Source organism: Salvelinus sp. IW2-2015, linkage group LG18 (genome assembly GCF_002910315.2).
Source record: "Salvelinus sp. IW2-2015 linkage group LG18, ASM291031v2, whole genome shotgun sequence".
Taxonomy (NCBI): Eukaryota; Metazoa; Chordata; class Actinopteri; order Salmoniformes; family Salmonidae; genus Salvelinus; species Salvelinus sp. IW2-2015.
This window is the reverse complement of record NC_036858.1, coordinates 35,418,464-35,435,489: the sequence shown is the minus strand read 5'-3', so window position 1 is coordinate 35,435,489 and position 17,026 is coordinate 35,418,464. Positions and strand designations below refer to the sequence as shown.

Sequence of the window (17,026 nt, the reverse complement as noted above, 5' to 3'; positions counted from 1 at the left end):
GGACAAGGACATCCCTGCCGGCCAAACCCTCCCCTAACCCGGACGACGCTAGGCCAATTGTGCGCCGCCCCATGGGTCTCCCGGTCGCGGCCGGCTGCGACAAAGCCTGGACTCGAACTAGGATCTCTAGTGGCACAGCTAGCAACTGTGATGCAGTGCCTTAAATTCTCATTAGCCCACAGGCTAGTGCTGTACAGTTAATGAGAATTTATGCCTCAATAAATTGCCCTCACCTCCTTTACAATTGCTTGTGTCAAAGTGGGCGGGTTTTACACTCTAAATTGTGAGGAGTTATGGAATATAGGATATAAGTGGAATGAATGAAGAAGCGTGAAACAGCACCTCCCCAGCTGTCAGAGCGAGAGAGACAGAGAGAGAACTATTTGCAAATCGTTACAACATGGCATATAGACATAATATGACATTAGAAATGTCTTTATTCTTTTGGAACTTCTGTGAGTGTAATGTTTACTGTTCATTGTTACTGTTTATTTCACTTTTGTTTATTATCTACTTCACTTGCTTTGGCAATGTTAACATTTCTTTCCCATGCCAATAAAGCCTTTGACTTGAATTGAGAGAGAGAGATACCATCTCTCTTCTTACCTGGGCCACATTGATGTATTTGGTGATGACCTCAGCACGGTGTTGGGGTGTCAGCTTACTGAGCACCATGAGCTGAACCCACTGGGACACTCCGTTGAACAGGGCGATGGAGCGCTCCAGTGTTGGGTTATCCACCAGACATCCGTGCATCACATAGCTTTGGTAGTCTGTGAACTGGGTTTGGGGGGTTGGAGAAAGAGAGAGTTAGTGTACGTAACATGTACAGTACTGCTGAGTTAATAACACAGACGTCATTGGCATATACCGTATACAGTGGGCCCTCAATCGCTGGTGAATTTACAAGTGAACTGCCCAGCAAATAAAACAAACTGAAATGTAGAGCAAACGTATCTAAGAACATATTCTGTGGTGGTGCGCAATTATCCTGGGGATGAAGTTAGTTGACAGCCAAAGCTTTGTTCTGTAGTTAGTAACAGAACTAAAAGGGGAAAAAAGAGTTCTGTGGAAAAAGCACTCTTGGAAAGACTCTTGAGGAATGTCACACACAGGGGTTAGATAGGGATGAAAGGGCACAAGTCTTTTTCCACCAGGGACACTCACTGATATCCTCCTGATGGACTTGTACTCCAGGAACGTGAGGTGTTCCGCCAGCTCCATGGGCTCTAGGTGGTCAAAGAGGAGTGAGGCTTTGCCCTTCTTGGCCTGCTTCTTCCTCTGGGTCAGCTTTCTCATCCAGTCATACGACGGGCTAGAAAGAAACACACACATTCTGTTGAAACTGGAAACTCTTTACTGACTGCGTGTGCGTGTGCACGTGCGTGCCCATCCTTGGGTAGTTCCTCACATGGTGGAGATGTCAATGAGTTTGTAGTGTTCCTCACAGCCCAGCTGAGCCGCCACGTCTCTGAACTCCTCAGTGAGGCGGATAAGGCCCATGTCCAGGTTAAACTCTGCAGGAAACACCGTAATCCAGTACCTGACACACACACACACACACGGATGGCTGATTTAGCACTAATATGTTGCAGTTACGCAATATGTTTACTGTTTGCATGTGGACATTATGGCTGGGCAGTCTGGCTGAACATCATAGTGTGTAGCCCCAAGCAGCAGTGCCAATAGAATATGAATGATTCACAATGATACCATAGTCTCAGAAGGAAAAGGTAGAGTTGAGGGTACTGACCCTGCACAAGGACTGCCGGGGGCTCCTTGCTCAGTGATTTGTAGTGTGATGTGGCTAAAGGGGAGTGGTGAGATGGGCAAGTCCAGCAACCATAGTCATAAACGTGGCCTAGATTTTATCAACCCAACAAATCATGTTTCCCTAATGTGGAAATAACAAATGAATACAGAGAACCATTAACAAGGGAATGGCCATTGTGGTATTCCCCCTTCAGATACAAATTAAATGCAAAATATAACATGGACTTTAGTATGGCCCCTCGTTACAGTAGTTAACATTAAATTCAGATGATTTATTTAGTATTTCATTTCATATAAAGGTTGCACACACTATAATAGGACACATTTTTTAATGGATTGGCAGACGGTGGTAGATAATTGCTTTAAAGGGGTTACCAGTGAAAATGAGTGTCTGTGTACTCTGTTAAAGATTGCCTGAGGACGTTTTTGGGGTAAATAATAGATCACAAGACTCCTAATTCACTGAACGCTTTCGCCCCAAACAGTATCTCCATGATCCACGTCTCATGAGGACAGCCACTGGCTGTCAATTTTAATGGCATCCTCTCATCCCTCATTGCACCAGCCAGTCAGTCACAGAGCCCCGAGAGAGGAGCCCACAACCCTCATGGCATTTTCAGCCTAGCAATACAAAACATCTTCAATACTAAAGAGCGCAGAAACTCATTGGTATGTAGTAGTGTTTTCTTTACCTCATTAAATAGCAGATCTTCAGTCTCGTTCTTTGGCACTCATCTCCCTGGCAGTCACGGTATGTGGGGTTGTGTCAAGGACAGTTTAGCACTTTTCAGAGACGGTGTCCAAAGCCCTATTACAAAATGGACACACATTCCACAACTCCAGCAACACCCCCCCCCCCCCAAAAAATACAACAATAAAACAGCATCTTTCATGAGAAGCAGCTGTACATTTATCAGTTGGACAAAATGTCTCCTCTAATGAAGAATAACTGAAGTGTTCAAAGAGAAATGCCCAGTGTGTGGAAATATAAAAACAATGAAAGGTCTGGCCATGTGATGGACCTCTCCACCAACGCATGTGTGCATTCTCTAAATAATTGTCACTTGCCAATGTTTTTCCTCCTTGAACTGTTGAAATATACAGGTAACTGCCACAATAAAGGAAACACTTGAGAAATGAGGGATACCAAAGTATATTGAAAGCAGGTCCTTCCACACAGGTGTGGTTCCTGAGTTAATTAAGCAATTAACATCCCATCATGCTTAGGGTCATGTATAACAGAAAATGCCCGGAATTTTGCAACTCTAACCATGGCTAGAGATGTCAGTGACTTTGAAAGAGGGGTCTCAAAAGGAGCATAAGGGATTTAAAGGTGTGTGTGTGTGTGGGTTGACGTATTTAACTATTTTCTGTTGGTTGACGTATTTAACTATAACTATTGTGGGGACAACTGGGGACATCTTGTTAGGCCCCACGAGGTCAAATGGTATTTCAAGGGCGTTTAGGGTTAAGGTTAGAATTAGTGTTAGGGTTAGCATTACGTTAGGGTTAGGGTTAGGAGCTAGGGTTATTTTTAGGGTTAGGAGCTAAGGTTAGTTTTAGGGTTAGGATCTAGGGTTAGGGTTAGGGTTAGGAGCTATGGTTAGTTTTAGGGTTAGGGTTAGGAGCTAGGGTTAGTTTTAGGGTTAGGAGCTAGGGTTATTTTTAGGGTTAGGAGCTAGGGTTAGTTTTAGGGTTAGGGTTAGGAGCTAGGGTTATTTTTAGGGTTAGGAGCTAGGGTTAGGTTTTTGGGTTAAGGTTAGGGTTAGAGTACTCTTACGTACGGTTTAGGGTTAGGTTTAGGGTTAGGGGTTAGGGAAAATAGGATTTTTGAATGGGACTGAATTGTGTGTCCCCAAATGGTTAGCTGTACAAGAGTGTGTGTGTGTGTGTGTGTGTGTGTGTGTGTGTGTGTGTGTGTGTGTGTGTGTGTGTGTGTGTGTTTGTGTGTGGTGTGTGTGGTTGTGTGTGTGTGCGTGCCTCAGTCACCAGATCTCATCCCAATTGAACACTTATGGGAGATTCTGGAGCGGCGCTTGAGACAGCGTTTTCCACCACCAACAAAACACCAAATTAAGGATTTTTATAGTGGAAGAATTGTGTCGCATGCCTCGAGTTCCAGACACTTGTAGAGTCTATTCCAAGGCGCATTCAAGCTGTTCTGGCTTGTGGTGGCCCAACGCCCTATTAAGACACTTCATGTTGGTGTTTCCTTTATTTTGGCAGTTACCTGTAGATCTTAGAAGTAGCTTTGGAGAGGCCTTGGGCAGGGAGCCAGGTTGGAGCGTAGCCTGCCTACTATCACTTCCAAAAGGAACCCAGCTATTTCTCTGCCCAGGATATAGTCACAACCATGCAGCAGAGAAGACTAACCCCTGCCTTCTTTGTGGTACTATGAAACTCTCCCAGCATGGAGGGTCAGGATGGATGCTTATTGGATGTATACATGACTGTGGAAAACACACACAATCAATTGGTCTCGCCTTCTCTCCAGAACACTGAAAGATAGTCTCACGGGCTAACTCACAAACGTGGAGGCGATTCAATGAGATATACATTAGGTGTAAGAGCTAAAAAATACATCTCAGCAACAGCTGAAGGACAACGATAAGTACTGTATATTTTGTTGGGTTAATGCAAAAGCAAAAAGTGAGAGAAAGGGCAGAATAGTGCCTTTGTATTCTGTCACATAAAAGAGGCTCTCTGCTCTGGCTCTACTCTGAGGCAGCTTCATACCGCATGGAGAAGGTAAGATTTTCTGCAAACTGGTCCCAGGTTAGATATTTGTAGCACTTTCCTTACGGTAAGGTTAGGATTAGAGGTAGGGTAACCGCTAATCTGATTATAGATCTGCAAATAGGGGAAACTTCCATCAGGAGCACCACAGCCATTACTCCAACCAGCAGCAGGGAAAAGACGGGGTTCGTCAGTGGAGAGGCCTGACGCCAGGCATTGTAATATCTCAGGGTGTCTTTCCAGAAGCAAAGATATCAAACCACTTAGTGTCACGATCGTCATAATAACTGGACCAAAGCGCAGCGTGATCTGGGTTCCACATCTTTATTGCTATGTGAACCTCAAAGCAAAACAAAACAATAAACGAACAAAACGAAACGCTACAATAGTGCTCACAGGCAACTATACATAGTCAAGATCCCACAAAGCACAAAGGGGAAATGGCTGCCTAAATATGATCCCCAATCAGAGACAACAATTAACAGCTGCCTCTGATTGGGAACCATACCAGGCCAACATAGAAATATAATTACCTAGATGACCTGTCAGGTTTTGGCCAGGACTGTTCAGGTTTTGGTCACTAGATGTCCCCATTGCACCTTTTTTGTACCTTTTGTTTTTTCCTTGCTCTAATTATTGTTTGCACCTGTGTGTCGTTCCCTTGTTAGTATTTAAACCCTGTGTGTTCCTCAGTTCTTTGCTCAGTGTTTGTATGTTAGCACCCAGCCCCAGCCTTGTTGTGAACATATATTTCTCTTATTGGATTTTCCAGAGGTTCTCTGGTTTAGTGCTTGTGTATTTTTGAGTAGTCTTTTGAGGTTTGTTTTTCCCTGCTGTTTTTGCCACTTTGTGGAGTTTCTTTGTATTTTGGAGGATATCCATTTTGTGCCTCTTGGCTTTATTTTTGGACGTGGTGGATTTATATTCTTTGCCTGAAGATCTTGTCCTTTTATTAAACCACCATCTCTAGTACTGCTGAGTCTGCCTCATCTTCTGGGTTCTGCCGACTATTAGTGACTGTTTCTCTCACCGGGTCCTGACATGACCCACCCTAGTCACACCCCGACCTAACCAACATAGAGAATAAAAAGCTCTCTATGGTCAGGGCGTAACACTTAGAGGTATGGAGTGTCCAGGAAAACACTGTCCAGGACCCTGCTAACTGAATCAGATTCAAATGCACAGTCAAGGCATACTAGGTAAAAATCATAAAGAGGAATGGAACGCTAATAGCTATCGATTCGATCCAGGTTGCTCTTCCTTTTGAAGCGGTTCTCTATCTCGAACGTTGCTCTCAAATGCATTTGCACTTAACACCTTTTATTCTTCCAGTAGTTTTGATAGGACAATCTGCCTTAACCCAGAGCTGTGCTAGAAATGACACAAACAGTTGACTGATATACTATCCCTCAAAATAAACTAGATATTTTGTATACTCAGGGAAAGTCAGTCAGGGTTAGTCAGTGTCCACCCAGAAAATACATTTGGCACAGTCAGGGAACACAGCATTCCATAGCGCCCATATTACAGTATATACTCTGCCATATCTAAACACAACCAGAAAGGCTTTAAATGGCGTATGACAACTGTTCTGTGTTGGTCTGGTGAGAATCCACATGGAAGGATATATCACGAGCAGCTTCCCGGCCAGCTCTGTGGACGTGACATACCAGCGGTGCATCAGCAGCAGGGTGCGAGGGAGCTGGTTGGACTGCAACTCCCCATTGTCATCTGTGGAGAGGGATCACACCACAGAAAAGGAACAATGAGAACACACCTACAATGAGTGTACAAAACATTATAAACACCGTCTCTTTCCATGACATAGACTGACCAGGTGAATGCAGGTGAACGCTATGATCCCTTATTGATGTCACCTGTGTAGCTGAAGTGGAGGAGACCGATTAAAGATGGATTTTGAAGCCTTGAGACATTTGAGACATGGATTGAAGTGCAATTCAGAGGGTGAAAGGGCAAGGCAAAAGATTGAAGTGCCTTTGAATGGGGTATGGTAGTAGATGCCAGGCACACCGGTTTGAGTGTATCAAGAGCTGCAACCCTGCTAGGTTTTACACGCTCAACAGTTTCCCGTGTGTATCAAGAATGGTCCACTACCCAAAGGACATCCAGCCAACTTGACACAACTGTGGGTAGCATTGGAGTCAACATGGGCCAGCAACCCTGTTGAACGCTTTCGACACTTTGTAGAGTCCATGCCCAGTCTAATTGTGGCTGTTCTGAGGGCAAAAGGGGGTGCAACTCAATATTAGAAAGACATTCCTAATGTTTTGTACACTCAGTGTATACTGTATGGATCACATCACACACCACTGAGATAGCTTCCCCACTGTGTTTCTGTGCCATACCAGGCAACTGCACCGCCCGCAACCGCAGGGCTCTCCAGAGGGTGGTGCGGTCCGCCCAAAGCATCACCGGGGAAAACTACCTGCTCTCCAGCACACCTACAGCACCCGATGTCACAGGAAGGTCAAAAAGATAATCAAGGACAACAAACACCCGAGCCACTGCCTGTTCACCCCGCTCTCATCCAGAAGGCGAGGTCAGTACAGGTGCATCAAAGCTGGGAACGAGAGACTGAAAAACAGCTTCTATCTCAAGGCCATCAGGCTGTTAAATAGCCATCACTAGGCGGTTACCACCCGGTTACGTAACCCTGCACCTTAGAGGCTGCTGCCATACTGTATATATATATAGACCTGAAGTCGCTAGCCACTTTAATAATGGAACACTATTAACTTTAATAATGTTTACATATTTTTTGCTTTACTCATCTCATATGTATATACTGTATTCTATTCTACTGTATTTTAGTCTATGCCACTCCGACATTGCTCATCCTAATATTCTACACCTGTATTGCTTGCTGTTTGGGGTTTTAGGCTGGGTTTCTGTACAGAACTTTGAGATATCAGCTGATGTAAGAAGGGCTATATAAATACATTTGATTTGATTTTGATTTGATATGTTCCTTAATTCCATTATTTTACTTTTAGGTTGTGTGTATTGTTGTGAATTATTAGATATTACTGCACTGTTGGAGATAGAAACACAAGCATTCTGCTACACCCACGATAACATCTGCTAAACATGTGTATGTGACAAATAAAATGTAACATGATTCGATTGGTCACTCACCAAAAGCCTGGATGCAGGAATCCAGTAGCATGTTGAGGGGGGCTGCCTTCCCCAGCGTCGATGTTCCCATGGTCCCACAGGACGACTCCTCACAGCAGAGATGGGTTCACGCCCCCCGAGCGGGAGAACACATGGTACACCTCCACACCTGGAGGTCAGGGGTCAAAGCCTGCTCAGGAGCTCTCTGTGAGAAGAGGAGACACAGCCAGGCTAAACAAAGATTGCTTACATCCCTTCCTAAGATTATTGTAAACACATGCAGACATGGGTGTGGATGTCGTTTATTCATCAGCACACAATCATAATTGCTGTTCTAATTGTGAACACGTACACAGTGAATTCACCAGGTGTATTTCCATGTACATTGCATATGACCACTACATACATGGATGCTATACTAGGTTTTTCAATAGACTACAGTGGCTAGTGAAAAAAGACAGTTCAGTGCATTCCTCCAGCATCATACTCCTCTCCTCCACATCTGCAGGAGTTGGACCGTCTTCTGAGAACTCCCATAGCAGCCATCAATGTTTTATGACTTTCTGATGTGCTCAGTGCGTGATTCCACCAAAACAGCTCATGATTCCATACAAATTGCCGTAATACTCTTCAGGCCCAGTGAGCCAGACAAGACTACCATGGCCTGGTTGGGACTGGTTTATGTAATCTGGATACTGTGGTTTCTCTGATTGTCAGTTCGTATAGTATCGCCACTGATGCCAACACAAAGTTAAGAAAATACAGAAAAGGTCATTTTAAAATGTTATTCTAGGGTTTTAGATTCCCAGATTAGATTTTACAACACAACAATAAAGGTTGATATAGCAGAGCGAGTTGTCTGTAGTGATGACATTAGAGGTGGCGTATCGTAAGGTTTGGTTGGTGTATGGAAACCGTGGCTGATTGGATTGGTTGCAGTAGACGGTGCGTGGGTAAAATCACTGAGGAAGCCAAGCCAATAAAAAAAGCCATATTACAACCTATATTGTGATAATTGCGTTGTTTGTTCTATAAACCATTGGTTCAACACCACCGTGATATACATTAAGACCGGACAACAAAAAGACAACAGTCACACAGTGGTGGAATAAATTCAAATACACGTGTGTTGATTCATTACTAAACCAGAGAGCAACATCTGTCCTGTGAAGTCCCCAAAGCAAACATTGCATGTAACAAACAGTTATATGACCTGCAAAATGGTCAAGCAAGTTGTTTGCGACAGTTTACTAAACAACTACTGATTTAGAACCACCGAGTTACCGCAAGTCAGCACAAAGACAACAGGAGTGCTGCCTCCGCTACTCCCGAACCATTCAGTTTAAACATTTAAACATCATCAAATCAACAAGGCTATATATATATGCATAGTTTAATACTCTGAAAAACCAACTTAAAGATGCCAAAAAATATTTATGTTGTTAAATAACATGTGGCTGTCCATGGTACTGATTTCTGTGGGGGTGGGTGGGTGTGTGTGTGTGTGTGTGTGTGTGTGTGTGTGCGTGCGTGCGTGCGTGCGTGCGTGCGTGCGTGCGTGCTTGCAAATATTATAATTTTTTGACTCACCCTACATGCAAACTAGTTGAACGGCAATGCCATCCTCCTCTCTTTCATGTTGGCAAAATGGTCTATGGCTCTGTCATACAATGCACTTTTAGTTTTTGTTGTCATAGGCTACCTAGATAAAATGCTTGCTTGCCTGACTTCCTCACATGAGCAACATTGAACCAGCTACGTTAGCTAGCTAATTAACGTGAGCCTAAAAGGGCTAGGCTGCATATTGAACTTCCACCGTCTCAGGCCAGTGGCACAACATATTAATTTATGGTTAGATCAGAATCGCCGTCATAATTATTTGTACAAGCCAATGATTTAGTCCATCTCCATCCATGGCTTAGGAAAGGGCTAATTTAGCAAGCTAGATATAGCAGGACATCAACACAATCAGACCAGAAATAAAAATGACGTTTTGCTTAGGATGTGATTTGATTGGTGAGAAGCAAAATCCAAACTGGTCTCCAAACAGACCAGAAATGAAAATTACGTTTTGCTTAGGATGTGATTTGATTGGTGTGAAGCCAAATCCAAACTGGCCTCCAAACAGACCAGAAATGGCTTCCCTTGGTGAGCATTTTTCTGCACCAGGACAACCCGCAGTTGAGCTCAGCTCAACGCTGATTGGCTAATTATTGGTGGGGGTTAGGGTCAGGAGTGGTGTGTGTGCGTGTGCGTGTGCGTGTGAGTGCGTGCGACATGCTTTTTCTGGAAATGAAATCAAGCCCTTGTCCCTTGACTGTAAGGTGATTAGTGAGCTCTCTCTAGCTGCAGGGTGAGCTGATAAGATCTTAAAAGATGGACATAGAATGGATGTGTTACCGTACTGACTAGTACGTGTCCTTCAACTCCGATTCATCTTCGTTAATGTTAAGATGGATGATGTCCATGGCCTTGACTGAAGGCGACCTTTCTTAATTAAGGCTCGGCGACAAACATACGTAAATCAAGGCCTAGTCTCGGATTGCCTTGGTGCGAACATTAATCAACTCTGCCATGGAGATTCATGTCAAGCTACCTACTTCAATCCCATCTCAAGCCTCCTGCCTATCACAGTTTCAGGTGCATTTGAAACATAACAAACTGATGTACACTAGCTCCGTGATTAAGTCGCTCTGGATGAGAGCGTCTGCTAAATGAAATGTGAAATGTTCTACAACATACAGTATATATTGCATTTGAATAGTAGCATACTGCATGCATATTGATATATTGATAAATACATATTATGTCAATAGCCTATGCAAAGGGAAGAGCAAATGCGTGAGGAAGATTTGATCAACATTCAACTCAGTGGAAATATGTGAATCTGTTACGTTATTACCTAGCCAATAGCCTATCACTGCACTGAAACAAAACAGCAGATGCTTAGAGCCGAACTGGACATCATGACAGATATGCCCAAGCTTGTTAATCTCAAGCAATTACAGTTGATGAATAAGCATAAAGGCACTAACAGCAGCCCTCCTAACAGATAAGAGGTTGATCATGCACCACTGTTTTCCATCATGATCTGCGACATGATCTCAACTTCATGGACTTTGAAGCATTTACAAGAGCCATAACAATTGGTCTAAAATCCTACTAATTTCTACCCCTTATTCTGGGTATTTCACCTCCAACTCCCTGGGCAGTCAGTCACACAGTCTGCCTTTGTGTAGCTCCGCACAGAGCCAGAGTGCAGACAAATGCCAAAAGCCAAGCAGCCTTGGAGGGTCACACTTCAATCAGCTGAGAGGAGCACTGATAAACGAACAACCAAAGGTCTCCAACTCAGCTACTGCTTTGACTCCAGGTTCACCATACATTTTGTGCTCAAAGCTTACAGTGAGCTATTTGGTCAATACAGTTGTAAACACAGAGTTGTACAGTAGCGTCCTGAATGACATAATTAGTCTATGCTGTAGATGTTGTTCTGACCCCACAGTGCAGAGGGACAGACAGAACCAACATAATCATCAGCTGTCAACTGGAAACTGCATGTTTGTCCACAAGCATGTCCAGTCAAAATGGTTCTACCTTGAACCAACAAGGGTTCTTCAAAGGGTTCTCCTATAGGGACTGCCAAATAACAATTTTAGGTTCTAGATAGACTAACCACAGTAGCCCTGTGGTTAGAGTGTTCGCCCTGAAAGGTTGGGAGTTTGACCCCAGGCGGAGTCATACAAAAGGTCATAAAAATGGGACCTGATGAGTCTCTCCTTGGCTCTCAGCGCTAAGGAGTTAGATTGGGGGCAAGGCCCTGCGATAGACTAGCGTCCTGTCCAGGGGGTGTACTTGTACATCAAGCTGCCTCATACTACAGAAACAGGCTAATAACCGTTCTAGCTCACACAAGCCAAGGCTCGTTCAAGGCTACTTACTTACTTTATGGCAACACGAATGTTTGCACCACCTCAATTTGGTATATCCAATAGGTCCTCGCATTTATACTTCCACAAATACAGCAGGTAGCGTATAGGTAATGTTATTGCACCGACTACTGTATCTTACATGCCGTAGTTACATGACACCAAATGACTGTTGAGTTTGTTGTCCAGGGGTAAACGTCCCTTATGTGTCTTCTACATATACCCATGACACTGTTGGTCTTAGAATAGTTAAGACCACCCTGTGGGTGCTTAGATAACATTCTGCATGTCTAAGAGCCTTTAGCTCTGAACCCTGATTAACAGAATGAAATGTGAGCAGAATGTTGTGGCAGAGCAGTATGCTGTCTCAGGGATGTGCTAAAAGACATCTACTAAAAATGACCACAAAAATACCTTCTACAATTTCTCCTCAACCAAAAAAAACTTCCACAACCTCTCTAAATCAAACATCTTCTCCAACCAGAGAGAGACATCACGGTTAGCCACACAGGGCAGTGATGTACAGAAGCGTGCAGCACACGGCTCCTCGCGTGAAGAGTCTGCTGCCTTGAGCCTGAGGAGGACCTGGATCAGTAAATTGATTAATTGTACATGATGTGGTAATCATGGCAGGCAACTCCAGCCCTACTCTCCACAGGGACACTCCAAAGCTTGACCCCTTCTATCCCCCTTTAGTCACTCCCCTGGTCCAGAGCTGATAGGAGCGGATGGATGGAAGCAATATGACGGAAACTACTTAGGTATGGGTACCTTAGTACTATAGCAGTACTTAGTACTATAAGGTACTACTGCATATGAAAATGGAAGTGAATGAGGGCAGACGGGAGGTACAGTAAGCGAAAACATTTCTCTGTTGAAAAGCAGCCTTGCTTGACTCAGTATCACTATTTTATAATGCCATCCACAACACAAGTGAACCATAGAGAAATAAGAGGGAAGGAAGCTTGTTCTGAAAATGTCAATTCGAGGTGAACAGAATTCCTCCCTGTATTAAAGAAGCGCAGAAGCCGAAACGGAGCATCTATCTTGAAGGAAAGAGTCATATGTTATTTATAATCTGGCGTTTTCGTGTTTGACTCATTTCCTATACGCCTCATCAATATTTGATTGATTGTTTGGATGTACACGTACACGTACGTGTGTATGCTCCTGCTCCAAGGACGGAAGCAGAACGCCTGTAGAGCTACAGTTAGATGTTGCTTGTTTAAAGGACCCCAAAGTCACTATTTGTATCACAACCCAAGGCAGGGTGCTTGTTTGTAAATAAAATATTCCTTGGTGGATTCAAGGCCTTGGCAGTTTAGTAAACAAAACAGTTCTGTTTATCACAGAGCTGCGAGGGTTTTCCTAATCCAACTGACATGGATCTCTGTTTACTGTTCATTTTGATTGTTTATTTCACTTTTGTATATTATCTACCTCACTTGCTTTGGCAATGTTAACATATGTTTCCCATGCCAATAAAGCCCCTTGAATTGAATTGAATGGATCCCATACTATTGGCCTTGGGTGCAAATGCTATATATTTCTTGCCACTCATGTTCWTWRRKRAYGWAAGTGAGTAATGTCCTCCTTCTGTTTGTCACAGATTGACAGCAGGTTATCTGTCTGTTTTCCAGGAAGCTTTACCCTTGAGACCACTCTCTCTTGGCCATTGTGGAGAGGTTGGAGTCTGTTTGATTGAGTGTGTGGACAGGTGTCTTTTATACAGGTAACGAGTTCAAACAGGTGCAGTTAATACAGGTAATGAGTGGAGAACAGGAGGGCTTCTTAAAGAAAAACTAACAGGTCTGTGAGAGCCGGAATTCTTACTGGTTGGTAGGTGTTCAAATACTTATGTCATGCAATAAAATGCAAATTAATTACTTAAAAATCATACAATGTGATTTTCTGGATTTTTGTTTTAGATTCCGTCTCTCACAGTTGAAGTGTACCTATGATAAAAATTACAGACCTCTACATGCTTTGTAAGTAGGAAAACCTGCAAAATCGGCAGTGTATCAAATACTTGTTCTCCCCACTGTATATAAAATTTAAAAAAGTCTAATAAATCCATGTTATATAGCCTATACCTTGACAATAAATCCATTATTTATTTTAGACAGGTGTAAAGAAACATGATAGGAAGAAAATGTAGTCTATTTCAGACTATATGTTTTGATTCTTAATACATTCTAAGGCTGCATGATGTGACTCTAATGATGATTTGAAAAAAGTTGCATGAAAGGCATGAGCTCTGCTTTGTTTTTTTGTGCAAGCTGTACACACTTCATCAGTCTCTCATTCACAATTTGACAAGCACTTGATAATGCCTTGAATTTCCCAGCGGCATCCCCTTTGTGTGGCTGTAAATTCCCCCCCAAAATCCATGCCTTTTGCCGGCCAGTGGCTGTTGTGCCCTTGGGCTGAATATAATAGTTATAATTCCCTTCTTGCGTGCTGCTTGCTCCGAAGCACCTCTCACTCACATGGCTCTCTGTCACATGATCGGGTCTTTCTCACAGGCTAAGTGAAAACAGACACATCGGGGACACAACTGCACACGTCCTTATCCAATTCCGAGGCGCATATTGAAGATATTGAATGAACTGTCCACATTTACTTTTTGTCAGCCAACAAGATGAGCAGGCCTAATGAACAGCAAAAGCACAAGCCCACGTCAATGTACTATCCTCCATAGTACAAAAGTTGACCTATTCTATTCTGTGCGAGAAATAAATATTCCAAACATAGTACAGGACAGTTGTGGGATGTGATAGATCCCAAATTAATACAACCACTAACATCAAAACAACTTTTTTACGCAATGAGGCTGAAGCAACAGATCAGAACATTTCACTTAAAATGTTGATAAACTATTATGCCTCAATCACACCGACAGTGGTATGGCATTTGGTACACCAGAAGTACATACATTTCCAATGAGACTCCGCATTTGCCTTGCAGCATTGCGTTGGCAGAGGCAGTTGCAGTGCGTTAGGTGTGGTGCATACGTTGGATTTATCGAAGGTATGCGTCAAACTGTATGCGTAGACGGCTTGACAGAAATGGTAGCAGAAGTTAAATGTTGCACTTTTGTTGCACACATATCCAGATGATGCTGCGTACTATTTTGCGCAAATACACTGTTGATGTGATCAATGTTGATGTGATCAAGGCAGTTATAATGTGAAGACACAGCCTAAGAGCAGCAACGTGCACACGGCAGTAGGCTATAAACACCAACGTTCCATTAGCGGGAAAACCCCATTATCAAAGTGACTGCAAAAGCGATTGTGCATGTAATGCTTTTATTATGAAGGTGCATTTTTATGGTGAAAGTTATCTTCCCCAAACTTCAAACTCACGTGTTGCGTACGTATGCCAGTTAGGCTCTAGACCTGTTGTGAAATCAAATCAAACGTTATTGGTCACATACACGTGTTTAGCAGTTGTTATTGCGGGGTGTAGCGAAATGCTTGTGCTTCTAGTTCTGACAGCGCAGCAATATCTAACAAGTAATAGCTAACAACTTCACAACAAATACCTAATACACACAAATCTAAGTAAAGGAATGGAATATATAAGTACTGTATATGGATGAGCAATGTAGATAGAAAACAGTATATACATATGAGATGAGAAATGCAAGATATGTAAACATTATTAAAGTGACATTATTAAAGTGACTAGTGTTTCATTTATTAAAGTGGCCAATGATTTCAAGTCTGTATGTAGGCAGCAGCCTCTCTGTGTTAGTGATGGCTGTTAAACAGTCTCATGGCTTTGAGATAGAAGCTGTTTTTCAGTCTCTCGGTCCCAGCTTTGATGCACCTATACAGACCTCGCCTTCTGGATGATAGGGGGGGGTGAACAGGCAGTGGCTCGGATGGTTGTTGTCCTTGATGACCTTTTTGGCCTACCTGTGACATCAGGTGCTGTAGGTGTCCTGGAGGGCAGGTAGTTTGCCCCTGGTAATGTGTTGTGCAGACCGCACCACCCTCTGGAGAGCCCTGCGGTTGTGGGCTGTGCAGTTGCCGTACCAAGCGGTGATACAGCCCGACAGGATGCTCTCAACTGTGCATCTGTAAAAGTTTGGGTGACAAGCCACAGTTTAGGTGACAAGCCACATTTATTCAGCCTCCTGAGGTTGAAGAGGCGCTGTTGCGTCTTCTTCACCACACTGTCTGTGTGGGTGGACCATTTCAGTTTGTCAGTGATGTGTACGCCGAGGAACTTAAAACTTTCCACCTTCTCCACTGTGTCCCGTTGATGTGGATAGGGGGATGCTCCTGCTGTTTCCTGAAGTCCACTATCGTCTCCTTTGTTTGTTGACATTGATTGAGAGGTTGTTTTCCTGACACCACACTCCGAGAGCCCTCACCTCCTCCCTGTAGGCTGTCTCGTCGTTGTTGGTGATCAAGCCTACTACTGTTGTGTCATCTGCAAACTTGATGATTGAGTTGGAGGCGTGCATGGCCACGCAGTCATGGGTGAACAGGGAGTACAGGAGGGGCCCCAGTGTTGATCAGTGAAGTGGAGATGTTGTTTCCTACCTTCACCGCCTGGGGGTGGCCCGCCAGGAAGTCCAGGACCTAGTTGCACAGGGAGGGGTTCAGACCCAGGGCCCATAGCTTAGTGATGAGCTTGGAGGGCACTATGTGTTAAAGGCTGAGCTGTAGTTGATGAACAGGATTCTTACATAGGTATTTCTCTTGTCCAGGTGGGATAGAGCAGTGTGCAGTGCAAGGGAGATTGCGTCGTTCGTGGATCTGTTTGGGCGGTATGCAAATTGAGGTGTGTCTAAGGTGTCGGGTAAGGTGGAAGTGATATGGCCCTTAAATAGCCTCTTCAAAGCACTTCATGATGACAGAAGTGAGTGCTACGGGGCGATAGTCATTTATTTAAATGATCTCCGCTTTCTTTTTACAGGAACAACGGTGGATAAGAAACACATTTCAACATCATGTGTAACCTCATGAAATCTGGGCACAATCAGAATGTGGACAAGATCAGGAAACACAACGCATGTTATAACCAGGTATAAACAGGGCTTAAAGGGGCAATCTATGTTTGCTACATCCATTTTTGGACATTTAAATTCATCATATATACCCATGGATTCCTGAAGAATATACAGTTGCAGTCGGAAGTTTACATACACCTTAGCCAAATACATTTAAACTCAGTTTCACAATTCCTGACATTTAATCCTAGTAAAAATTCATTGTCTTAGGTCAGTTAGGATCACCACTTTATTTTAAGAATGTCAAATGTCAGAATAATAGTAGAGAGAATGATTTATTTCAGCTTTTATTTCTTTCATCACATTCCCAGTGGGTCAGACGTTTACATACACTCAATTAGTATTTGGTAGCATTGCCTTTACATTGTTTAACTTGGGTRAAACYTGTCGGGTAGCCTTCCACAAGCTTCCCACAACAAGTTGGGTG

The 17,026-nt window shown here is 43.4% G+C and overlaps 1 protein-coding gene across 2 annotated transcripts in view; it reads right to left on the bottom strand.

Moving 5' to 3' along the window:
• LOC111977356 (ras guanyl-releasing protein 3-like) overlaps positions 1-7,770 on the bottom strand; it is a 32,728-nt gene extending 24,958 nt beyond the window's left edge. Inside the window, exons 1-6 of one of the 2 annotated variants that reach the window (XM_024006740.2) lie at positions 7,666-7,770; positions 6,138-6,240; positions 2,466-2,528; positions 1,412-1,543; positions 1,168-1,315; positions 607-780 (exon numbers count right to left, since the gene is read on the bottom strand). In XM_024006740.2, the coding sequence (XP_023862508.1) occupies positions 607-780; positions 1,168-1,315; positions 1,412-1,543; positions 2,466-2,528; positions 6,138-6,240; positions 7,666-7,735 (690 nt within the window). In that variant the 5' untranslated portion in view covers positions 7,736-7,770. Of the gene's footprint in view, positions 1-606; positions 781-1,167; positions 1,316-1,411; positions 1,544-2,465; positions 2,529-6,137; positions 6,241-7,665 lie in introns of those variants that run through there. The other variant, XM_070448466.1, reaches the window with a different exon arrangement.
• Positions 7,771-17,026: the final 9,256 nt, after the last annotated feature.